Source organism: Fusarium venenatum, assembly GCF_020744135.1.
Source record: "Fusarium venenatum strain MPI-CAGE-CH-0201 chromosome Unknown EDB82scaffold_1, whole genome shotgun sequence".
In the NCBI taxonomy this organism is placed as follows: Eukaryota; Fungi; Ascomycota; class Sordariomycetes; order Hypocreales; family Nectriaceae; genus Fusarium; species Fusarium venenatum.
Window position 1 is genome coordinate 6,833,220 of NW_027072129.1, and position 18,308 is coordinate 6,851,527.

At 47.9% G+C, this 18,308-nt stretch overlaps 5 protein-coding genes and 1 non-coding gene across 6 annotated transcripts; 3 read left to right on the forward strand and 3 right to left on the reverse strand.

Annotated features, from left to right (window-relative positions):
* Nucleotides 1-142: 142 nt before the first annotated feature.
* Nucleotides 143-2,327, reverse strand: EDB82DRAFT_66892 (general substrate transporter). The gene is made up of 3 exons (XM_025729825.2): nt 2,117-2,327; nt 1,258-2,033; nt 143-1,203 (listed from the first exon to the last, which is right to left on the reverse strand). Exons 1-3 carry the CDS (start codon nt 2,205-2,207, stop codon nt 418-420), a joined length of 1,653 nt encoding a protein of 550 aa, XP_025589011.2. The 5' UTR covers nt 2,208-2,327; the 3' UTR covers nt 143-417.
* A 2,538-nt stretch (nt 2,328-4,865) lies between these two features.
* On the reverse strand, nt 4,866-9,137 carry EDB82DRAFT_471778 (uncharacterized protein; the record flags this gene model as incomplete). Its single annotated transcript, XM_025729824.2, has 5 exons — nt 4,866-5,362; nt 5,411-8,479; nt 8,531-8,659; nt 8,709-8,945; nt 8,996-9,137. 5 exons carry the CDS (start codon nt 9,135-9,137, stop codon nt 4,866-4,868), a joined length of 4,074 nt encoding a protein of 1,357 aa, XP_025589010.2.
* A 316-nt stretch (nt 9,138-9,453) lies between these two features.
* On the forward strand, nt 9,454-12,113 carry EDB82DRAFT_66929 (uncharacterized protein). The gene is made up of 2 exons (XM_025729823.2): nt 9,454-10,343; nt 10,390-12,113. Exons 1-2 carry the CDS (start codon nt 9,769-9,771, stop codon nt 11,771-11,773), a joined length of 1,959 nt encoding a protein of 652 aa, XP_025589009.2. The 5' UTR covers nt 9,454-9,768; the 3' UTR covers nt 11,774-12,113.
* A 1,574-nt stretch (nt 12,114-13,687) lies between these two features.
* EDB82DRAFT_521046 (uncharacterized protein) lies at nt 13,688-15,034 on the forward strand (the record flags this gene model as incomplete). The annotated part of the gene is made up of 3 exons (XM_025729822.2): nt 13,688-13,771; nt 13,860-14,744; nt 14,792-15,034. The coding sequence occupies 3 exons, from the start codon at nt 13,688-13,690 to the stop codon at nt 15,032-15,034; spliced, it is 1,212 nt and encodes a 403-aa protein (XP_025589008.1).
* A 601-nt stretch (nt 15,035-15,635) lies between these two features.
* EDB82DRAFT_t45 lies at nt 15,636-15,733 on the reverse strand. Its single transcript has one exon. It is a non-coding gene; the product is annotated as a tRNA-Leu (tRNA).
* Nucleotides 15,734-15,824: 91 nt separating this feature from the next.
* On the forward strand, nt 15,825-17,550 carry EDB82DRAFT_66946 (uncharacterized protein). Its single transcript, XM_025729819.2, has one exon. It carries the CDS (start codon nt 15,975-15,977, stop codon nt 17,334-17,336), a length of 1,362 nt encoding a protein of 453 aa, XP_025589007.1. The 5' UTR covers nt 15,825-15,974; the 3' UTR covers nt 17,337-17,550.
* Nucleotides 17,551-18,308: the final 758 nt, after the last annotated feature.

The following is an 18,308-nucleotide window of genomic DNA, read 5'->3' on the forward strand; positions in this document are numbered from 1 at the left end:
ATGTCAACAATGGCGGGGTAGCTCAAGAGGAACCAATAGAGTAAAGCTGTAAAGCTGTTTAGTGGGTATCAGCTGCTAAACTTAGAGTTGTTACCGGTCATATTCAGAGCTGAAACACGTCTCAGATGTTGGCTTGTGATACATGAACCAACCCGCCAACTCTTTCTTCCAGGACGTATTAGGCATTGCTCTAAGGAAATGGGCCATTTTCAACCGCTCGTTGAAACATGTAAGAAATCAAACTCTTTATTCATGGGGCTTCATCATGTAGGCAGACTTCTATTGAAACGGGTATCTATGGTATATCTTCATCATGCATGATGCCAGTTCTACACTCAGCCTCATCGTGATCTTTCATCCATTTTAGAGTATGACAGCTTCTCCAAAAGAAGACCACCATCAACCAATAACATCTCTTCAAGTCTCACGGCGCTGGTTTTCCTCATCGTGCGACGTGAATATGGCGGCGTTGTTATGCTCACCGCTTTGTCCACTCGAGCTTCCACGTCCGCTTCGGTGCTCAGCATGAGCCTTCTCGTCCACTTCTTCGACAGCTATCAAAAGGTTTCCGTTGTTGTCGTATCTTCGAGGCTCGACCTTGGCCTGCTTAACAACGCCGAGAGCGCCCTTCAACCCATGCTCCACCTTTTGGAAGATGGTATCCATTTCCTCCAAGGATCGATATGCTGTCTCAGGGAAAAAGAAGTAAACCGAGGGAACCATGATGGCGTTAATGACGGCGAATATGATGTACGTGTTGGATCCGATGTTCTCAAATGCTGGAGGAGTAATCATAACAACCAACCAGTTGAAGATCCAATTACTCGAAGTCGATAGAGCGTTGGCAGGGGCACGGATTCTCAAAGGTGTAATCTCAGCTGGGTATAGCCAGGTCATTCCAAGCCAACCAACGGCGAAGAACGAGTTAAAAACAAACAGAAACACGATACCCACAATCTGACATGATCTCGCGTCACTAGAGCCTACACCAGCGAGGATAGCCATGGATGCACATTGTCCAGCTGCACCAAAAAGCATGAGTTTTCGGCGACCAACACGCTCCACCAGCCAGATTGCAGGAAGAGAGGCCAAAAAGTACTCGGTACCGTTCAGAGCAGCCATGAGAAGTGGCATATGTCCCGTCATGCCGAGTCCGGAGTAGATGGAAGCGGCATAGTAAGTGATCAGGTTGATACCAGAAATCTGTTATTATAAAATCAGCATACTTTAATCCAACACTAAGGGAAGCTGTCTTACCTGTTGGAACATTTGATTGACAAAGGCAAGGATAGTGCGATGGAAATTCTTGTTGTGGTTACGAGAGAACAAATCCGAGAAGGCTCCCTTGCTCATCTCTGTGGTAGTATCCTTCATGGCCCGGAATTCGTTGTCGACGTACTTGCTCTGAACATCTTGGCCAGCAATCGCAGCAATTACTTCCTTGGCATCATCATCACGACCCTTAAGCACAAGCCAGCGGGGAGATTCGGGTAGGTTCATGACAAAGGCCATGATGGTGAGACAGAAGACGATTTGAAAAGCCATAGGGAATCGCCAGCAAGCGGAGGTGTCCTGCGCAAAGTACATGCCATAGTCGACCCAGTAGGAAATAGTGATACCAAGTGTGATCAGAGCACCTTCAATCATGACCAGTTTACCACGCTTGTGGGCAGAGCATGTTTCGGATTGCCACATGGGGACGGTAGAGGTGTTACCACCGTTGCCGAGGCCAGTAATTATTCGTCCGATGATAAAGTGTTCCAGAGAGTACGCAGAGGCCTGAAGAGCGGCGCCAATAACCATGATTGTGGTTCCAAGCATGATCATCTTTCTGCGGCCAAGTTTGTTTCCGAGGAAGATGGTAATGATAGCGCCAAAGAAGCAGCCCAGGTTGTAAGAGGACACGGCAATGCCTTGGTAGTTTGAGCGGTCCTTTCGAACCGCTGCGGACACGCTAGGATCCTCGCTGTGCATATCAGGGAACTGTTCCATGAATGGAGCCATTGTTAGAATACCGCCCATAACACCTTGGTCTGCAGCAATTGTAAGTTCAGGTTCATTGGAAAGCCCATATTCAACTTGCTGTCTTGTCTGCAAGCGCGAAGGTCAACCTTACCGTAACCAAAGAGCAGGAAATCAGTTCCTGCAATAGCACTGATGGCATAGTTGAGGGACCGGCCTTGAAGGCCAAAGTACTTCTTGAACATGGTGAAGGTGTATCAAAGCTGACACCCAAACTCTATACTGAGAGACAGAACGAAGTTTATGTGGTAAACATGGGCATCCAAGGAGGAGCCAGTTGGTGTTATAAAGAAAACAGAGACCGAGGATGTTCTCATTTTGTACCGCAGTCATGTAGGACATGCTACTGGGCCTCGAATAACATCTCCACCTAAACCAGACACCGAAGCTGGTCTCACAGTCGGACCTTGGTTATACATCCATGGTCATCGGTCTTGGCTGTTTATGATGGACCCATCGGCCAAGGGCAGGACCGTACTGTGTATACAGTAAGGTATGTACTGACTCTCTGTCTTCTGCACTTGTATGAGGACATGATCGGCATGGCCATGATCCCTGTACCAGGATGAAAGTTTTAGGGAATTTTCAAGAGCGAACGGATGTTGTCGGGACCTTGAACGCTTCTGCAGATCTAAACGAGTGACAGATAGCTGAAAAATGTTCATCTTCAGCAAACGACTGCTTTCTGTGGAATCACCGTGATTTACACAGTGTCATCCTCCACACTTGCAGTAAACATCGATCGTGGAGAAGCATGTAAACTCTGGCCAAAATTCTGTGGAGAGTTGGGGAAGTAAACTAAACATCAGGGGGTCCTGAAGGCTGGAGCGTGGGGAATGCGACGTCATAGCACTCGGCGTTCTTTAAGTGAGGGTCCTTCAGGACATAAGATTCATTGACAGAACAAACCAGACTCTCGATGTCCCTTGTATTAGAAAAAGACAAGTTTTATTCCTGGATCTAGAAGAAAGGAAGTTATTGCTTCGCACGTGATATGGAAATATTCGTGGAAGGTTATTCCTTCCCGTCTTGCCAATGTCTTGGGATATTACTAGTATCGCCTAGAACTGAGGCTCAACTTTACCGTCTCTTAGCTGTTAACATCAATCAAGAGAAGAGACTTTACTAGTTATGAAAGCAACTCATCACTCAATTGTTGCTTTTGAGGATTGGCGAAGCACAACCTCTCTACACAGTACGATGCCGTATAACGTCAACTTGACCGGACTCTCGGACAGTCAAAAACGTGCCATTGCAACGCTTCAGTCCCTGTCGTTGTTGATGCCAAGACTCAACTTGCATTGTATCCGCTGTGTTCTCAACTAGCCAATCAACTATAGAAATTCACCTCTAAACGATGAACCATCAGACCGTTTTTGCAAAAGACCCTCTCAGCTTCTCCACAGTTTCTATCTCGTGGATGAAATCTAACTTATGTCGCTCAACCTCAACCCCAGGTTTCCATGAACAATGACCTTTTGACGTCACTGGGTTGTTAGCAGGCCGAATCAAGACAAAGGCATCATGGTGGTACAGATAGAGAGGGCCATAGTAGTTTGTCTCGGGCGGATCTATACATCAGCTTGTTTCGGGTTACCTACATGGGTTAACCGATATCCAGGCACAGCCTTCTTCTTTCTTTAACTAGACCGCGTTGATATTAACATCTTTCATCGATCGATTCAACTGCAGATCGATAAAAAAAAATGGAAACCTGCTGGTCGACATTAAAACTTCAACAGCCATTAAGAGTCCTGGGGTAAAAACCCACTAATAAGCAGCTGAACAGCGCAGTATGGGTTATCTTTGATATCTTCTTTCGATCTTCGAGACTATTTAATATGTCGCCAGGTCCCTTTAACTGGTCATCGAGTCGGGGAGTTTATAATTTATCTAACTACTTGGGGCAATCTTCGACTTGACGTATATAAAAGTCGAGTATAAGAGTTAGCCACTGTACTATGCTATAACAGAGGCGCACACATGCTCAATGATCAAAGTGAAAGTTCTACAGAAATCAAGTAAACTAATGTCAGATGCTTATATTATACTGGTACCGATCCTAAGAGACTAGCTACAAATTCTTCAATCCAGGTCATTCGCCCATGAGTTCTCACCAGCTTACACCATTCCTCTCTGAGCACAGCATGTAACGTTGACTGTTTGAACAGATACCCAGAACATCTTACAGTATCAACATCGAATCTTGCCTATAGCGATGTTGGTATATAAATCTAAAATGTTTTCCAACAAAGTCACCCTTTTCAAGATCAAAGAAGCAGTAATCAATCAATCAACTTCAACGATATTGTTACTACCCATGTCGCCCCGTCGACGAACCCGCAAATCTTTACCCATTTGTGTTTCGCCGAAGGTATCGTGTCAGATAGCTTCCCTGATGTTGGGGAGTAAAAAAAAAAGGGGAATCGCGGAGAAGACTTGTCAAGAACAAACCATTCAAAGACCGTGAAATACTCACTGCTCTGCTAGCTAACGAGACAACGGCTGGAGGGAACCGATGGTTCAAGCCTTATGGACCTGGTGGTATTATCAGGCAGCAGTAGAACGAAACCACAGGTGAGATTAACTGCGAAGACAACCCAAACTCTGACGTTAAATTTCCCTACAAGCTCATACCCGTACAAGTCTCAATAGCAACCATAAGCCTTACAATATTGAAAGCTCCAAAATCTATGTCCAGTCTCCGAGATCTCATAACATGAGGGCCTATCAAATCCCATCTCTCACAGCCACTCCGTTCCCTAATCAGTAATCGAGAGTTTGACCACATCACGCTTCAGTTACTCTCGTCAGCCCGAACCATAAACAACCCTACGACTTGACTATGGCATTTCTTCCTCTGTGTACTCAACAGAGGCCTCCGAGTCTGGCTGCTCTATCGTCAAGTGGAGCCGTTGGGATTCCAGATGGCGGGATCGTCGTCGTGACCATGACCTAGGGTTTTGCCGCTCACTTCCCTGCCCGGCCAAACGACCTACACCCTGAACAGCTACAGGAGTAGACTCTCCAGGTACTTCGGAGGTATGAGGGAAGGACGGTACCATTGGTGAGGGTGTTTCTAGAGGCTCTTGTTCATCGTTGCGTGGTTTCTGTGTCACCAGTTCTTCCATCACAACGTCAATATCGTCATTTTCCATGACACCAGGCATATCCTCTTCGGAATCTTCGTCATCGGAAGTTTTACTTCGTGGCTTGCTCTGAGGGATATCGCGAGGGTTGACTTCTGGCAGAGCCGTCGGGTCATTCACGATTCTACGACCAAACAGAGCTCCTAAGCGCTGACGCCAGGTAAAGGTAGGCGTCTCCGCTGACGCGATTCCTATCAACTGTTAGAAGAAACCCCAAGGTAACATAGACCGTAACTCACCTCTCTTGATGTAGTTCTCAACATATTTCTTCTGCAGGGGAGTACTACCGAGGAGATATTGGGGTGGCCCAGGCGTGAAAGTGCGACGAGACTCTGCCACATCTCCATACGTCACAACAAAATCTTTCCCAAGTCCAGGAATAGTTTGAGTCTCTTTTACGTATGTGTCTGTCCCTTCTGCTGAGGTAGTCGATAGTGCAGTATCTTCATCCACTTCTTCGTCTATTTCTCGTCTTGTCTGTTGTCTAGTTGGCGTAACAGGAGAGACTGAAGGGGTGACAATAGTGGGCGAAAATGGCGGGTTCTCTTGAGTGTCCGCATGAAAATTTCCTGATCTAATTCTCTCCGCTGTCGATTCTCTCTGAAGATGAAGTGGCCAGCGATTCATGTCCCAGTATTGTGGTGCCTTGGCTTTTCGTCCAGGGTGTGCAAAAGACCACACCGGTTCATGACGACGGGGTAGCTCAACTGTCAGGCCGTCCTCGTCAGTATAACGATCAATACGGCTTGGGAAAATCATGCTCTTGTTTTCATAGGCCTCGCGAATAATTCCTTTTCGAATTTTCTCCCGGTTCGCATGGTCCCAGGTTGTGTTGTAAGCCTCTGGCTCAACCATCTTGATGATATCTTGGTATTCCGGTGTAATCCACTTGCGATCGCCCCTCTTTGGGTTCTTGTCCTTTTTGTTTGGTCGTACATTAGCATCGGAATCCCACAGTCTTACGACGAAATCCAAGAAATCGCGATTATCTTCTCGCTGATCCAAGGTGAGTTGTCGCCTGTATGTCTCCTGCTTGGCTCGGAGGTCGCGGATAGTCCTTCCAAGTCGAAAGCAAAGGCGGGTGTAGAATTTTTTGGTCTTTCGCATATCTTGCTTAAGTGTGTCATTGCCAATGTCAGAAACAAGCTCCGCGAGATCTTCATAGTCGCGAAGATGTTCACTTCTGGGTAGCCCGAATAGGTAATCTCCAGGGTTCTTCGACTCAGGGATACTGATAACCGTCGAGATTGTTTCGATCTCATCGTTTTCGTGACTGGCCTCAGCATTCTCGATGGGTTCTTGGGGGCTGACTGGGTCCCACTCTTGTACGAATGCATCCAGGTCCTTGTCTGTGTCGAGCCACCTGACAAGTTGCTCAGGGTGAAGATTAGCCTCAGCGCGGAACACTGTTTGTCCATGTAATACGATGACTCCTTTTTTCTGGAGTTTAGAAGCTTCATTCCAAGCCTCATCTTCCGAAAATCTCCAACACTTTACTGGGCCATCACAATCCCGATTGAGTTCTTTCATGAACTCGTCGAAGCCAAGCCTGTAGACGTTCGTCGTGCCTTCTCCATAGAACATGTCCTTGACTCTCTTTTCAAACAGTCGAGAACGATGGCCGACTTTGACACCCTTGATTCTGGGGTTCACTGTCTTTTTGTTGATAGAATTTTGACCCAGCAAGCGCAAAAAGTCTTCCTCCTCGGGTCTAATGTGAACCAAGTCTTGGGAACTAGGTACGACATCCTCTTCAGAGAACTCTAGGCCGGCATCTACCCAGTGTTTTCCTGCCAATCCATCATCCAGGCACTTGGCAACATCTGTCAGGAAACCCCGCGGCGTTCGTTCTTTCTGCAATAATAGACGATCCCGTAGGACTTCACATATTTTCAGGAGTGACACGACCTTTTTCATTTCATGATCCAAAAAGTCGTGAATGTAAGGTCCCTTGAAATTCTTAGGAAGATCCATGATGGGCTCTTTGCGATTTCGCCACAACTTGTGACCATGACATTCTTTGATGGCATGCTCATGCGCCCAGTCTCCCCAGTGCTGGTCTGCTCTCATGTACCACCTATGCGCTATAGTGTAGCCAAAGGGATCCCGAGACTCCTTCTGAGGGACCTCGGAAACCTGCATAGTAGGAAGAATAATACCCGCATCTGGTTTTTCTGGAATCTTGGCTTGAGGTAGGATAAGTGTGCGGAAGACATTACAGACGGCAAGGTTCTCGTCATTGTTCAGAGGGCTCAAGGTCTGTTGAAGAGCCGCACGTCGAGTTCCACGAAGCGTGGCAAACGCCTGAAGTGCCTCAAAGCCAAAAGTCTCTTTGTCGTGCTCTGACTTGAAATCGGCTTCGGCTGCTTCGAGGCGCTTGCAGGTGTCCGACATATTCGAGAAGACGCACTCTTCATAAATCTCATTCTCCAGATTCATCAGTCCTCGATCAGAAGAGACGGATTCAAATGGAACCTCCCAAGTATGAGGGGCATCGGCAGTGTAAAGTTCGATGCACTTCAAAAGTGCTCTCGAAGGCACCTTGTAGTGAACATCAATGGCTGGGCGGATTTTGTTGAGGAGCAGCTTTCTCTCGCCCAAGTCTTCATCATCCGCCCCGTCCGACATCTCAACGGGGCGATTTGTGCCCGGAATAGGCGGTAGCCTCTTACTTTGCTTCGGCCACGCGTTGTCGAAATTGAGGTTTAGCTTGGGCATGCCGTAATGGTATTGCTCAAATATCCAATGCGTGTGAAGCATGTCAATGACCTCATGTAACTCAGCGCCCCATTCCTCGCCTTGCCAATTGTAAAGGAGATACGAGAAATACTCAGTTAGTTCCGCGAACTTCTGACTCCAGTCCAAAGTTCGGTCGATATCCTCGTCTGCGAGAAAGTTCCTGGCTTGATGAAGAAGAACAGTCGGTTGTTCAACCTTCCATCCTTTGTAAGGATAAAGATTAACGTCAGGTTTGGGAAGATGTGTCGGGTTTTTAGATCGAGCTGTTTTCTGGCTCTGACTACTGCGTAGCTCTTCAATTCCGGATGTGGCCCCTTCTTGATTTCTAGAGCTTGTCCGGGTACTGATGACAAAACCTGGTAGCACTGGTGTATTGACAGGAGCACTATTGCCTCCATCATTGCCCGCGGTTTCGTCTGACACAGCGTTGATAGTAGGAATTTCCGACGAGCTAGACTGGGCGCGTATCTCGAGTTGAGTCCGATCTACTGTCTGACCCTTCCGGCCTTTCTTCTGGCGAGTTCGAGTCTTCGTAGTAATTGTTTTTGCTAACCTTGCATTCGAAGGACCTAGCACTAGTATCAATATCTGATCTAATCATAACAAGGTAAGAAACATACGATCGGTATTGTTATTACACGACATGGTCTCGTCGCCGCGCCGAGCCTCCTTCTTCGCACGACGTCGGGATTTGTCCGAGCGGTTGGACCGTCTTTTCGGCGAGTCTTTTCTCTTGCTGTCCTCGAGATCTTGGGTACATAGTTAGTACACAGTTTCTACAGACAGGAATAACCATACCATCAAGACGTTCTTGGAGGTTCAGATGGGGATATCTATTACCAACCAATTCGGCGGCAGCGTGTAAGAAGTCAGGCGATTCTCGCATTAGTTCATCTAGCCTTTCTTCTAAAAGTAAGTGCCTGAGGGCAGCACCAAACTCGCGGAAATCCTGGTTCTGCTGGAAGCGTATGTAGGCTTGCTGGGCCTCAGATGGGAGGTCCTCAAATCCAAGGCTGAAGGACATCAAAACTGTTTCTTGTAATTGTCAGCGCATTTCTCCAACTAATTTTAACTATTTAGCTCACCCAACACTTTTACAATTCTGTCAGAACGACGGCGTCTTCGTGTCCCACCAGAAGCGGCTGGTGTAAACTCTGAGGAGGTACCATAGCTTGGGTTCAATTCAGAAGGTCGCAAAGTGTTATCATTGTCGGTAGACTCCTCCATTGTGCAGTTCTCCTAGTTATGCCAACAACAGGTGTCTATATCAAGGAAAATGGGTACGTGGGTAGAAGCAGTTGTCAAGCGAGGTGTTCAGAGAAGTAGAAGAAGAAGGAGAACACAGGAATGATTGAATAGAAGGGAACAAATGTTGAAATGGGAGAGGAGCTTGTGAGTAAATTCATTCATCTGGTTGGTTACGGTTCAAAGAAGACCAACTGAACAAAGAAGTTCATTTAGGTACAAACCTCAAGCATGGACATCTTTCAGGATCTCACTCATAATAAGTACAACAAAGGAGTCGGCCATTACGCTCTGCATTGAGCACAGGGCTATATCGCTTGAATGAGCCAAAAATACACTTACCACAAAGTGAAAGAAACCAAGCCATAATCACGTTCCAAATCTCAATGAAGGGCGGGGTTGGCAATCCAATATTTCTTTGTTCGCCGACAGAACGCCACCGTCCAAGATGGTGGTATTGCCTACTGTCCGATAAGACAAAGAGTGCAAGGAATAACATTGTTGATTCAAGGCTCAGCTTTCATGTGAGACATCGAGTAGAAATTGGCTGAGGAAATCAAGTGCAATCTGCTCGTTCAACATTCATCTGGGGGCAACAGAGGTCATCATAACCATGGAGGGCAAGCGCAGAGCAAACACCAAAAAGGACGCAGAGAATCCTAATTCTTGGCGACAAACCACAAGCGACACGCCTGGCACTCTCGCGCCCGGCTGGCGTCCGGGACGTGATCCAGCCAATATAGAAATCAACCTTGGACCCAGACGAAGCCAAAGGCTTCGGGCAAGGCAAGACGAACCCTCTAAAGGTGTACCTCAAACAGACGAACGGCCACCTGGGACCACTTCGGCGGATAACGAAGCAAATCGACTAGGAGAACAACGGGTGGCAACGCCCAGTTCCTTCGAGATAGCTTCCCAGACATCCTCTGGAATTCATGCGATCACTAATAGGGAGCGGCGACCAGTCCCTCCTGGTTGGGAGCCGCCACTGGTGATCGGCGCATCACTTGGTACGAATCTCAGCCGCCTGGAGAACGCAGAGCGATCTGTACTGCAGTGGGAAGCCATCATCGCCAACACCCGCAGAAAGCAGCCACTGGCAGACCTGTCGGGCCTTGAAGATCAACGAGACAAGGCCAGACAAGAATTTGAACAAATGGAAGAGTCAGAAGAGAACTTGGTGCCTTTGTAAGTTATCTCGATTAGTTGCAGAAAAATGAACTGACTTTACCAGTGACGAGCTCGAATCTAGCAAACGGTATCGCATCCGTAAAAGAATAGACCTTCTCACAGCATCACTGGAGCGTCATGAGTGTCCAGCCAGTGACACTAACATCCATGCGGCAATAAAAGCTTATCAAACCGGGCAAATCAAGTGTTGGGACAGGTGGACTCTCATTTATGCTGGACAGTTGGCAGATTTCTGTCCCTCATATGAGTCGTTCACCTTGGATCGAGAAGAGAGACTTGACCGATATCATAGTCAGTACGGCGAAGGCTGGCTGTGGTATGAGCCTCCCCTCGCTCCGAAAGGGAACCACCAGACTGAACAACTCATGGCTGCCACTTGGGCACAGTCTTCTGACGACTCGGGATTGTTGACAGGATACAAGCCCTACAACTGGGAAATATCGATGGGCTTTAAACGCGTAAAGGGCTTCCATGGCCGCTTCACCCAAAGGCTGGGCAAACCTGGCCGTTCAAAGAATGGAAAGGTCTTGTTGTATCAGACGAAACTCAGAGAGATTGGGTCGAACGAGAGGGGCCCCTGTTTTGTCGAGGATGACAATGATGACACAGCACCCCGCGTGTGCTTCAAGATGTTGCTTGACAGTGGGGCCACACATCCCTCTCTGCATGATACCGATCTGAAGTATATCGGTATCGACCGAAGGACATATCCAGCACAGACGCACATCTCTATTTCTACTGCGGAAAGTTCAACTGCAGTGGCTAGAGTTTATGAGATGCGCGTCGACGTCTGCCGGTACAATGGAGAGTCACTTGTAGGGGACGACCCCATCTTCCCCAATGAACGTCGGGAGCTGGGCGGTATCGCACCGGTCATGGTCCTGGTCAAATCTACGCCAGATGAGAGTGAGCCGCTGTCAGAGTGGTATGAAGAGGCTTTGGAGAATGGCGAGGACGTCTCGGAGGAAGCAATGGCGAAACGGTATAAAGGGTCTCAGGAATCACGGCTATCAGGTATGCTCCCGTTTCAGGTTTGTTACTTTGCTGGAGCTCCTGGGCAACCGCATTTTTGGTTCGGTGAAGACCGACGAGACGTTCTTGGGGCAGACCGCATGCCAGGACAGCAACGGTGGGAGCGGCAACTAAAGCCCAAAGGCGTGCAACGTCCGAAAGAAGTTTCCCACTTGGATCGTCCAACAGTCGCCTTTGATCACCAAATGGATGGGCTGAAACTTCTCGATACGGACTCTGCAGCAGACTCAAGGGCCAGCGTCTTGATTATTGATGATGCAGGGGGTAAAAGACGAGTGTTGATGAAGATAGGCAAAGATCCGGAAGAAACAGTGCTTCGGAAGAATCCTAAAAGGAAGATTCGAACTGACTCATCGACGAATGCACAAACACAGAGAAAGAGAACGAAGAAGTAATCGTCATATATAAGATTAGATTGCATTGGTAGTGGATTTGTGTCTTGATAAAGATATTGCGAGAACTAAATGATTCAATAGTCATTTCAGTATGAGAAATGTCAGTTTATACTCCCAGTCTCCTTGAATTATGAGTCTTTTGGGATCAAGAGGTAGACATGACAGGCTACAGGGTCCAGCCACAAGTGGCTACCTGCCGATCTAGATCTACGACAACGGGGATAACAGTGTTTATTCCCGGTAGCCACGATCTGAATGGGAAAGTCAATGCTTGGCAGGAGTTGAAGCACTTGCTTTGACACATTATTCCAAGCCTTGTTTAATAGAAGTTTGATGAAAGGTCGTCCTTTGTGATATACCAATCACATGTATCTCGGCAAGATACATCCGCAAGACACCCATACGTAAGTAGTGAAAACAGGGCTTGTTAGGTACCTGGTTACACACAAGGTAATGAATGACCGATCACATGGATCTGGGGATCCAATGACATTTGATGACCGCATAATAAGTTGGTGCCACAGCAACCACGGTGCAGCTCAAGAGGAACATGAGCCAGTATTGGCCAGCCATAATTAACCTTATTTATCATACCATGAAATCGAGTAACATTTGTAAAGAACAGAACAAATACCCCGTTTTCGGCCTGCTAATAGTAGCAGCAATATTTTTTTGGCCTAGTACTTACTATTGACTGCAGTCAGCCTCAGGGCTTTCAAAGCTGCCTTACCACACACATGAGATGGAACTTCGGAAACATTCTGATTTGATAGAAGCGCTTTTGGATGCTGACAGGACCCTGATCCTAGCTTAGTAGTAACCAGTAGTGATTACACTACACACTGCAAAAATTGTTAAGGGTTTAATGAACGATACAAGTCAATACTAAATTGCAAACGAAAAAAACACACTTGCTGTTGGCCCATTTACATGATCCTGTCTTGCTTTATTATAGGTCTCGTTTAAGTGAGTGTTGCGTTGCAATCCTCCACAGCTTCAGCTTCTTCCCTTCCCTTCCCTTCCATTACCTGCATAAACTCCACTCTGTACTCCATTAGAGTGAGCCTCCATCCCATCCTATCCCTTCCTTCCATTCAGCCGCCATCCCAGTGACCTACTTACTCTTGTCTGCTCTACTATTCTTTTGGGCCAGCCTCATCCATCTGTTTTTCAGCTACATGCGAAATCCTTTGCACTTTTAATTAACCGACCTGCTTCTTCCGGCTGTCTGGTCAGACTCAATCTGTACCTACTTTAACCCCTCTTTCATTTCGAACGTCATCATGGTCATGGTTTCGCCATTCTCGACAGCGCAACGTCTTTGAAACTTGACTCTCCAACGCATCGCATTTATCCATATCTATTTGCGCACTTGAATTATCAACCAAAACACTGTCACTAGCCCCCACTGTCTTGGCAACGTCGACGCACTGCTCCAAAAACAACCCGCACGCTGGGAATAGTGTAGTTGCAGGGCAACTAGAGCAACACGGATACCCGTGCTTTAGTGGGAGCTGGAGCCTAGGACAGGGCCTAACACGAACACCCGCCGCCGTATTTCGCTGCTCTGGGCTCGTCCCCATACCTAAGCTTTCCCCCATCATAACCACCTACACTACACCCGATTGCAATACACTACTGTCAACAACGCTTGGATTCATGAACACCACTACATCGCCCATTTCTCGACATTTGCGTGCAATTCTGGCATCAAAAACGCTCTACCAACCCCGGCTCTGGCGTAGCCCGACGCTTTCGTCGCCTTTGGGGCTCAGCCAGCCGCCCCCTCCGTTGCCGCTCCCACTTCATCGCCGTCATCTCCCCCACTCGACACCATCGCTCTAGGTACCGACTGCACTGTACCTCAATCAGGACGCTCGGCTCTATAGTACTTCGCAAAGTAAAAGCACAATCATGGCAGCTCCTGCGAGTGTGAGGGTCTCGGGGCCCCCAAACAGTAGCTTTCTCGTGGGCTATCCTGGTATTTCAGCGACTCTGGTGCGTCAATCTCAGCTCTTCTTTGCTTACGCCTCACTTACCTTCAGTGCGCCCAACTCCATTATGCTGACATTACGGGTTTTTATAGCCGCGCATCGAAGGGAAAGTCGAAATACGTCCTGGCCAGGGCTTTTCTATGCCCGTACCCGTCTCTCTCGTCCGAATATGTCTACAGCGCCGAGAAACGATACATCCTGATGCCGACAGCATTGCGAAACGACATTTAGGCGCTCCTCGCCGCGAAACGACGGACCTGGTCGGCAAGGAGCAGCTCCTCTTTCGATGTTCTTCTGGAAAAGAGGCCGAGAGAATTATCGCTATGGATTTGCCCTTCGTTCTCTTTATACCTTATGGCCGTGGTGGCGAGGAGTCAAATCGACGGATTCCCCCTGCGTCCCTTCAGCTACCTAGTCGAACCGCCGAAACATACTATGAGCTCGTCGTCACGGTCCAACAAGGTCACAGCAATCAGTACAAATATACTTTCCCGATACCGTTACAACGCTATGATACCCTTTCAACATTCGGCATGTACAACAAGCCCGAATCCAAGCTTGTCACCAACGACAATATCGTACACCTCGGCATCAACCTACCACGATGGAGCTACGGGCCCAGCGACCCTATTACAGTATATATCAAATTATCGCCCAACCTTGACTGGCTAAGTAAAGCCAAGCGCGTGACAATTGACAAGATCACTTTGACTGTTGAGGAGGAAATCACATATAATCCCGAAGGCGATGAGCCCTCAAAGAAGATCAACAAGATCTCAAGACAAGTGCAAGTGGTTAAGACGAAAATGCCAGAGGCCGGATACGCTACCAACGTTGGACTGGTGTTCCCTTCTAAAGATTTACGGGATCCGGATGGCGTTGTTAAGCGAGGCAAACCTCAATTCCCTCTTTATGAAGTTACGTCTTTTACTACGACTTCGACGCTCTACAAAATCGAATTTTACTTGGTTATCAAGGTACGACTCACACCATCGCTACGTATCATTTGCGCTAACGTCTCCAGGTTAATCTAAGTGGTGCTCGAGATGTCACGATACGCCAGCCAATTGTTATCTGTCCACTCGATCAACAAGCCTGTAAGGAGGAAATGGATGCCATTGAACAAGCCGCAAAAGACGCCTCCCATGTCGACCCCAACAACCCAATGCTCCCGGCGCCGACTGTTATCCTCGCTAACGACCGCGATTCGCTACGAGCATTAGGGCTCTGTATGGTGGGAGGGCAGAAAAAACCATTCATTGAGTGACGAGCAGAAAGATCTAGATGTGGTTTCCAAGCAACTTTTTGTCATCATTGCGCCGCGCTCATTCTACGGTAATACGTGCTGCTCCCGAAGCCGCGTCGGGAGAAACTCCCATATCAGGATGTAGCGTGAGAGTACTCCGGAATACGATTTGGTCACATTGTGAAGGTGCATGGGCCTGAAGAGAATGGAACTGAATTGCTCGAAGTTACCCCTCTAGTTGAAGTATACCCAGGGGTGTTTGCATTTTGGGAGACGGCGAAGACAGGATAGGGCTTTTGTAATAACGGGCATAGTTCACGGCGTTCCGGAGGTAAGGTAAAGGAAGGGGCACAGGCAGTAGGCAAGTGCATGATCGATATGTTCAACATGTAGTGTTGTGATGAAAGAAAGAGAGAAATATATTGATGAGCTATTGATCAATTTCTTAGGTATTGGTAAGAAACGTTTATGATTATGGGTGGCAGCAATTTCTGGATAGATGTCTTCCCAGGCAAAACAAAAAAAATAATCTACCGAGAAGCCAATCTCAAATGCAAGACAAAGAAACCTCGGACAGACGGTAGATTAAAAAGTGGTCAAAAAGATGAACTGAATCGCTTTATGCTAACTGGAGGGTTCGAACCTCCGCGGTTTCCCACTGCGGGTTTGGTTTCTGATGAGAACCTAAACACAGCGCCTTAACCACTCGGCCAAGTTAGCGATGTTGATTCGTTGTTGAGGATGTTGGTCCAATTTTGATATCTATTCACCTTCCCATTGCGGGGTAAGAAATATCAAGCTCAAAGCTTCACAGGCAACTCTAATAAAATTATCTTTCAACATCAATTCTCGCCAATAACCTCGAAAATGCCCAGCTGTCCCAGCCGCCGTACAGAATAAACCAAGCCGAAATAGCACAGTTTGAATTCCACGAAATTCGCGATACCCAAAATTTTCAATAATGGCTTTTGACGACGACGATAATCCCCATGCCTTAGCACAACCAGCTGGGGGTGCCAACGGAGCTGCGACAGAAGATGCCGACGAGGACGCCCCCGACTACAAGCTGTTCCTGTCCATGTTCGATAAACATGGCGTCTCAAGTAAAGCTATTCGCAAGGGCGAGAAGGATTTTGAGTCGCATGGCACCCGTGCGCAGGATGGTCTTCTCGAGGCGAGTCGTCAGGTCATGGATAATGTGCTTGGTTACACGAGGATCCATCGCGAAGATGCTTGGGTTCGAGGGTGGTGTTTCCCGGACTGGTGGGCTGAGATGGAGCAAGCTGGTGAGAAAGAGGGGCTCTGGCTGCGCGACAGAGTTGTCATGATTGAGCATGAGCGCGGCACTTGGCAGAAGGACATCGGAAGAGCGATACCAGGCAAGATTGAGCGTCTGGGTACGGGGCGACTTTGGTTATTACCGGAAGAGGCCATTTATCTTGTGGAAAGGGGGACCATGGATCTGTGGTGGCCCAATCGACAGTTGGAAGACATCCTCCCTAATGCCGATGGTAAAATCAAGCCAGGCATGGGACCTGATGACTACGATGTCGGGCTTCCTCTGAGTCTCGAAGCAGCATACTCACTTTTTATCGGCAACGAAGACGAAAGAGGCAAACTCACCTTGCCTCAATATCAGGTCTACTCGCACCTGAAGCGCGCAGGCTTCTACGTTCTTCGCGCGCCCCCTTATGAAGCACACACACCAACACCTCAGTCCAAGACGCTATGGCAATGGATGTTTTCTTTCTTCGGCTCAGAGACACAGACAACAAAACGAATTGCGTCTGGACCTCTTGTTCAGCCAGGACTATATCGCGCGTACAGGCCTATCTACGACCAGCTTGCACTACTCCCCAGGCACAAGCCACTACCTTCACCTCCCGTGGTCCATCCTCCTGAGGATCCGTACAGAGTCTTCTTCCACGTATGGAAATCAGGCGGCCCTCCCTTCTCCAAGAAGACCCCCCCGCCGCCCAACTTCCGCATCGCAGTTGTCGATGCCGGCGACACATGTGTACCTACACTCGAGGAGATCGAGGCGCTTCTAGAATCAACACCTCACGATCCACCCAACGAGAGCTGGGGGGGTCCTGGCCGAATGTACCAGCGATTAAAGCACGGTCACCGCAACGTCCTGGTTGCGATTGTGGATCGCGGTCTTGTGAACTTTATGAGATTTGGTGAGGGAGCGTTTGGAGAGGAGAGACTGTTTGAGAGGTTTGACAATAGGGGCGGGCAGAGGGGCGGCAAGAAAACGGGCCGTGGTGGAGGCAGGGGACGAGGTAGGGGCAGAGGTCGTGGTCGCGGACGAGGACGATGATGTGTCAGATAGACGATGCGGGAATCAATACTCTGTACTATAGTATGAATGATGATTGACGTCAGCAGATGTTTGAGTATATTATATGTGTGTTTCCGGGGAAGTGGATCATGCAGTTGCGCTGACGTGTGTTGTGTTTGATGTTGAGGTATAGTCACAGTGGTCTGGTTGGCTTACAAAGTTTGCTGCGTCGGCAAACTACATAGGTAGCTATCTTTAACCATTGTCCTGCACCACGATACCAAGAAGAATGTTCCAGCAATCCAGTACCGTAGTACCTCACCATTGCAATGAAAGCTGTGATCGGGTATAGCAGGGCTTCATTCAAAAACTACTGCCCAAAAAGACTCACTGGCAACGTGTAGTCTGAATATTGGGTTACACTGTTTTCTACACTAACGAGGCAAAAGTCACCAGTGAATACCGAATGGTTCACATGTTTCGAGTCCAACCAGTCGCAACTATGTGCTACCCGGGACATGTTCCACAAACAAGACAACCAACACAATTCAGCCGGATGCAGTTGATACAATCCAACATTCGGGCCACAAATACTTCAGGGGAAATAATTCCATCAATTTTGCTCCTGCGACTGAGAGTTTGCATGTTTGTTCTGTCAATAGGCGAGTTGCGGACAGTTATTCCGAGACACGCTTTCTTGCAGGTTCACAACTCAACGCAAGTCAATCGTTAGATAGGAGCATTTCACACCACATCACACGGGTATTCTGAAATTCAGACAAGCGTAATGATGACAATCAATGTAAGATAGCAACTGGCATATCTACGAGTTGTCTAGACTAAACTGCTCACGATAATATGAGTTGACGATTTGCAATACGTACATGGCTAGAAGAGATGGTAGCTCAACGAATACCTTAGAGCTAACGTCACAGCGGGTTATGTCGGCTGCACTCTCAAAACCTGAGAAAATTTCTTTAATTATAATTTGAGCAGGGATTATTCAACTGT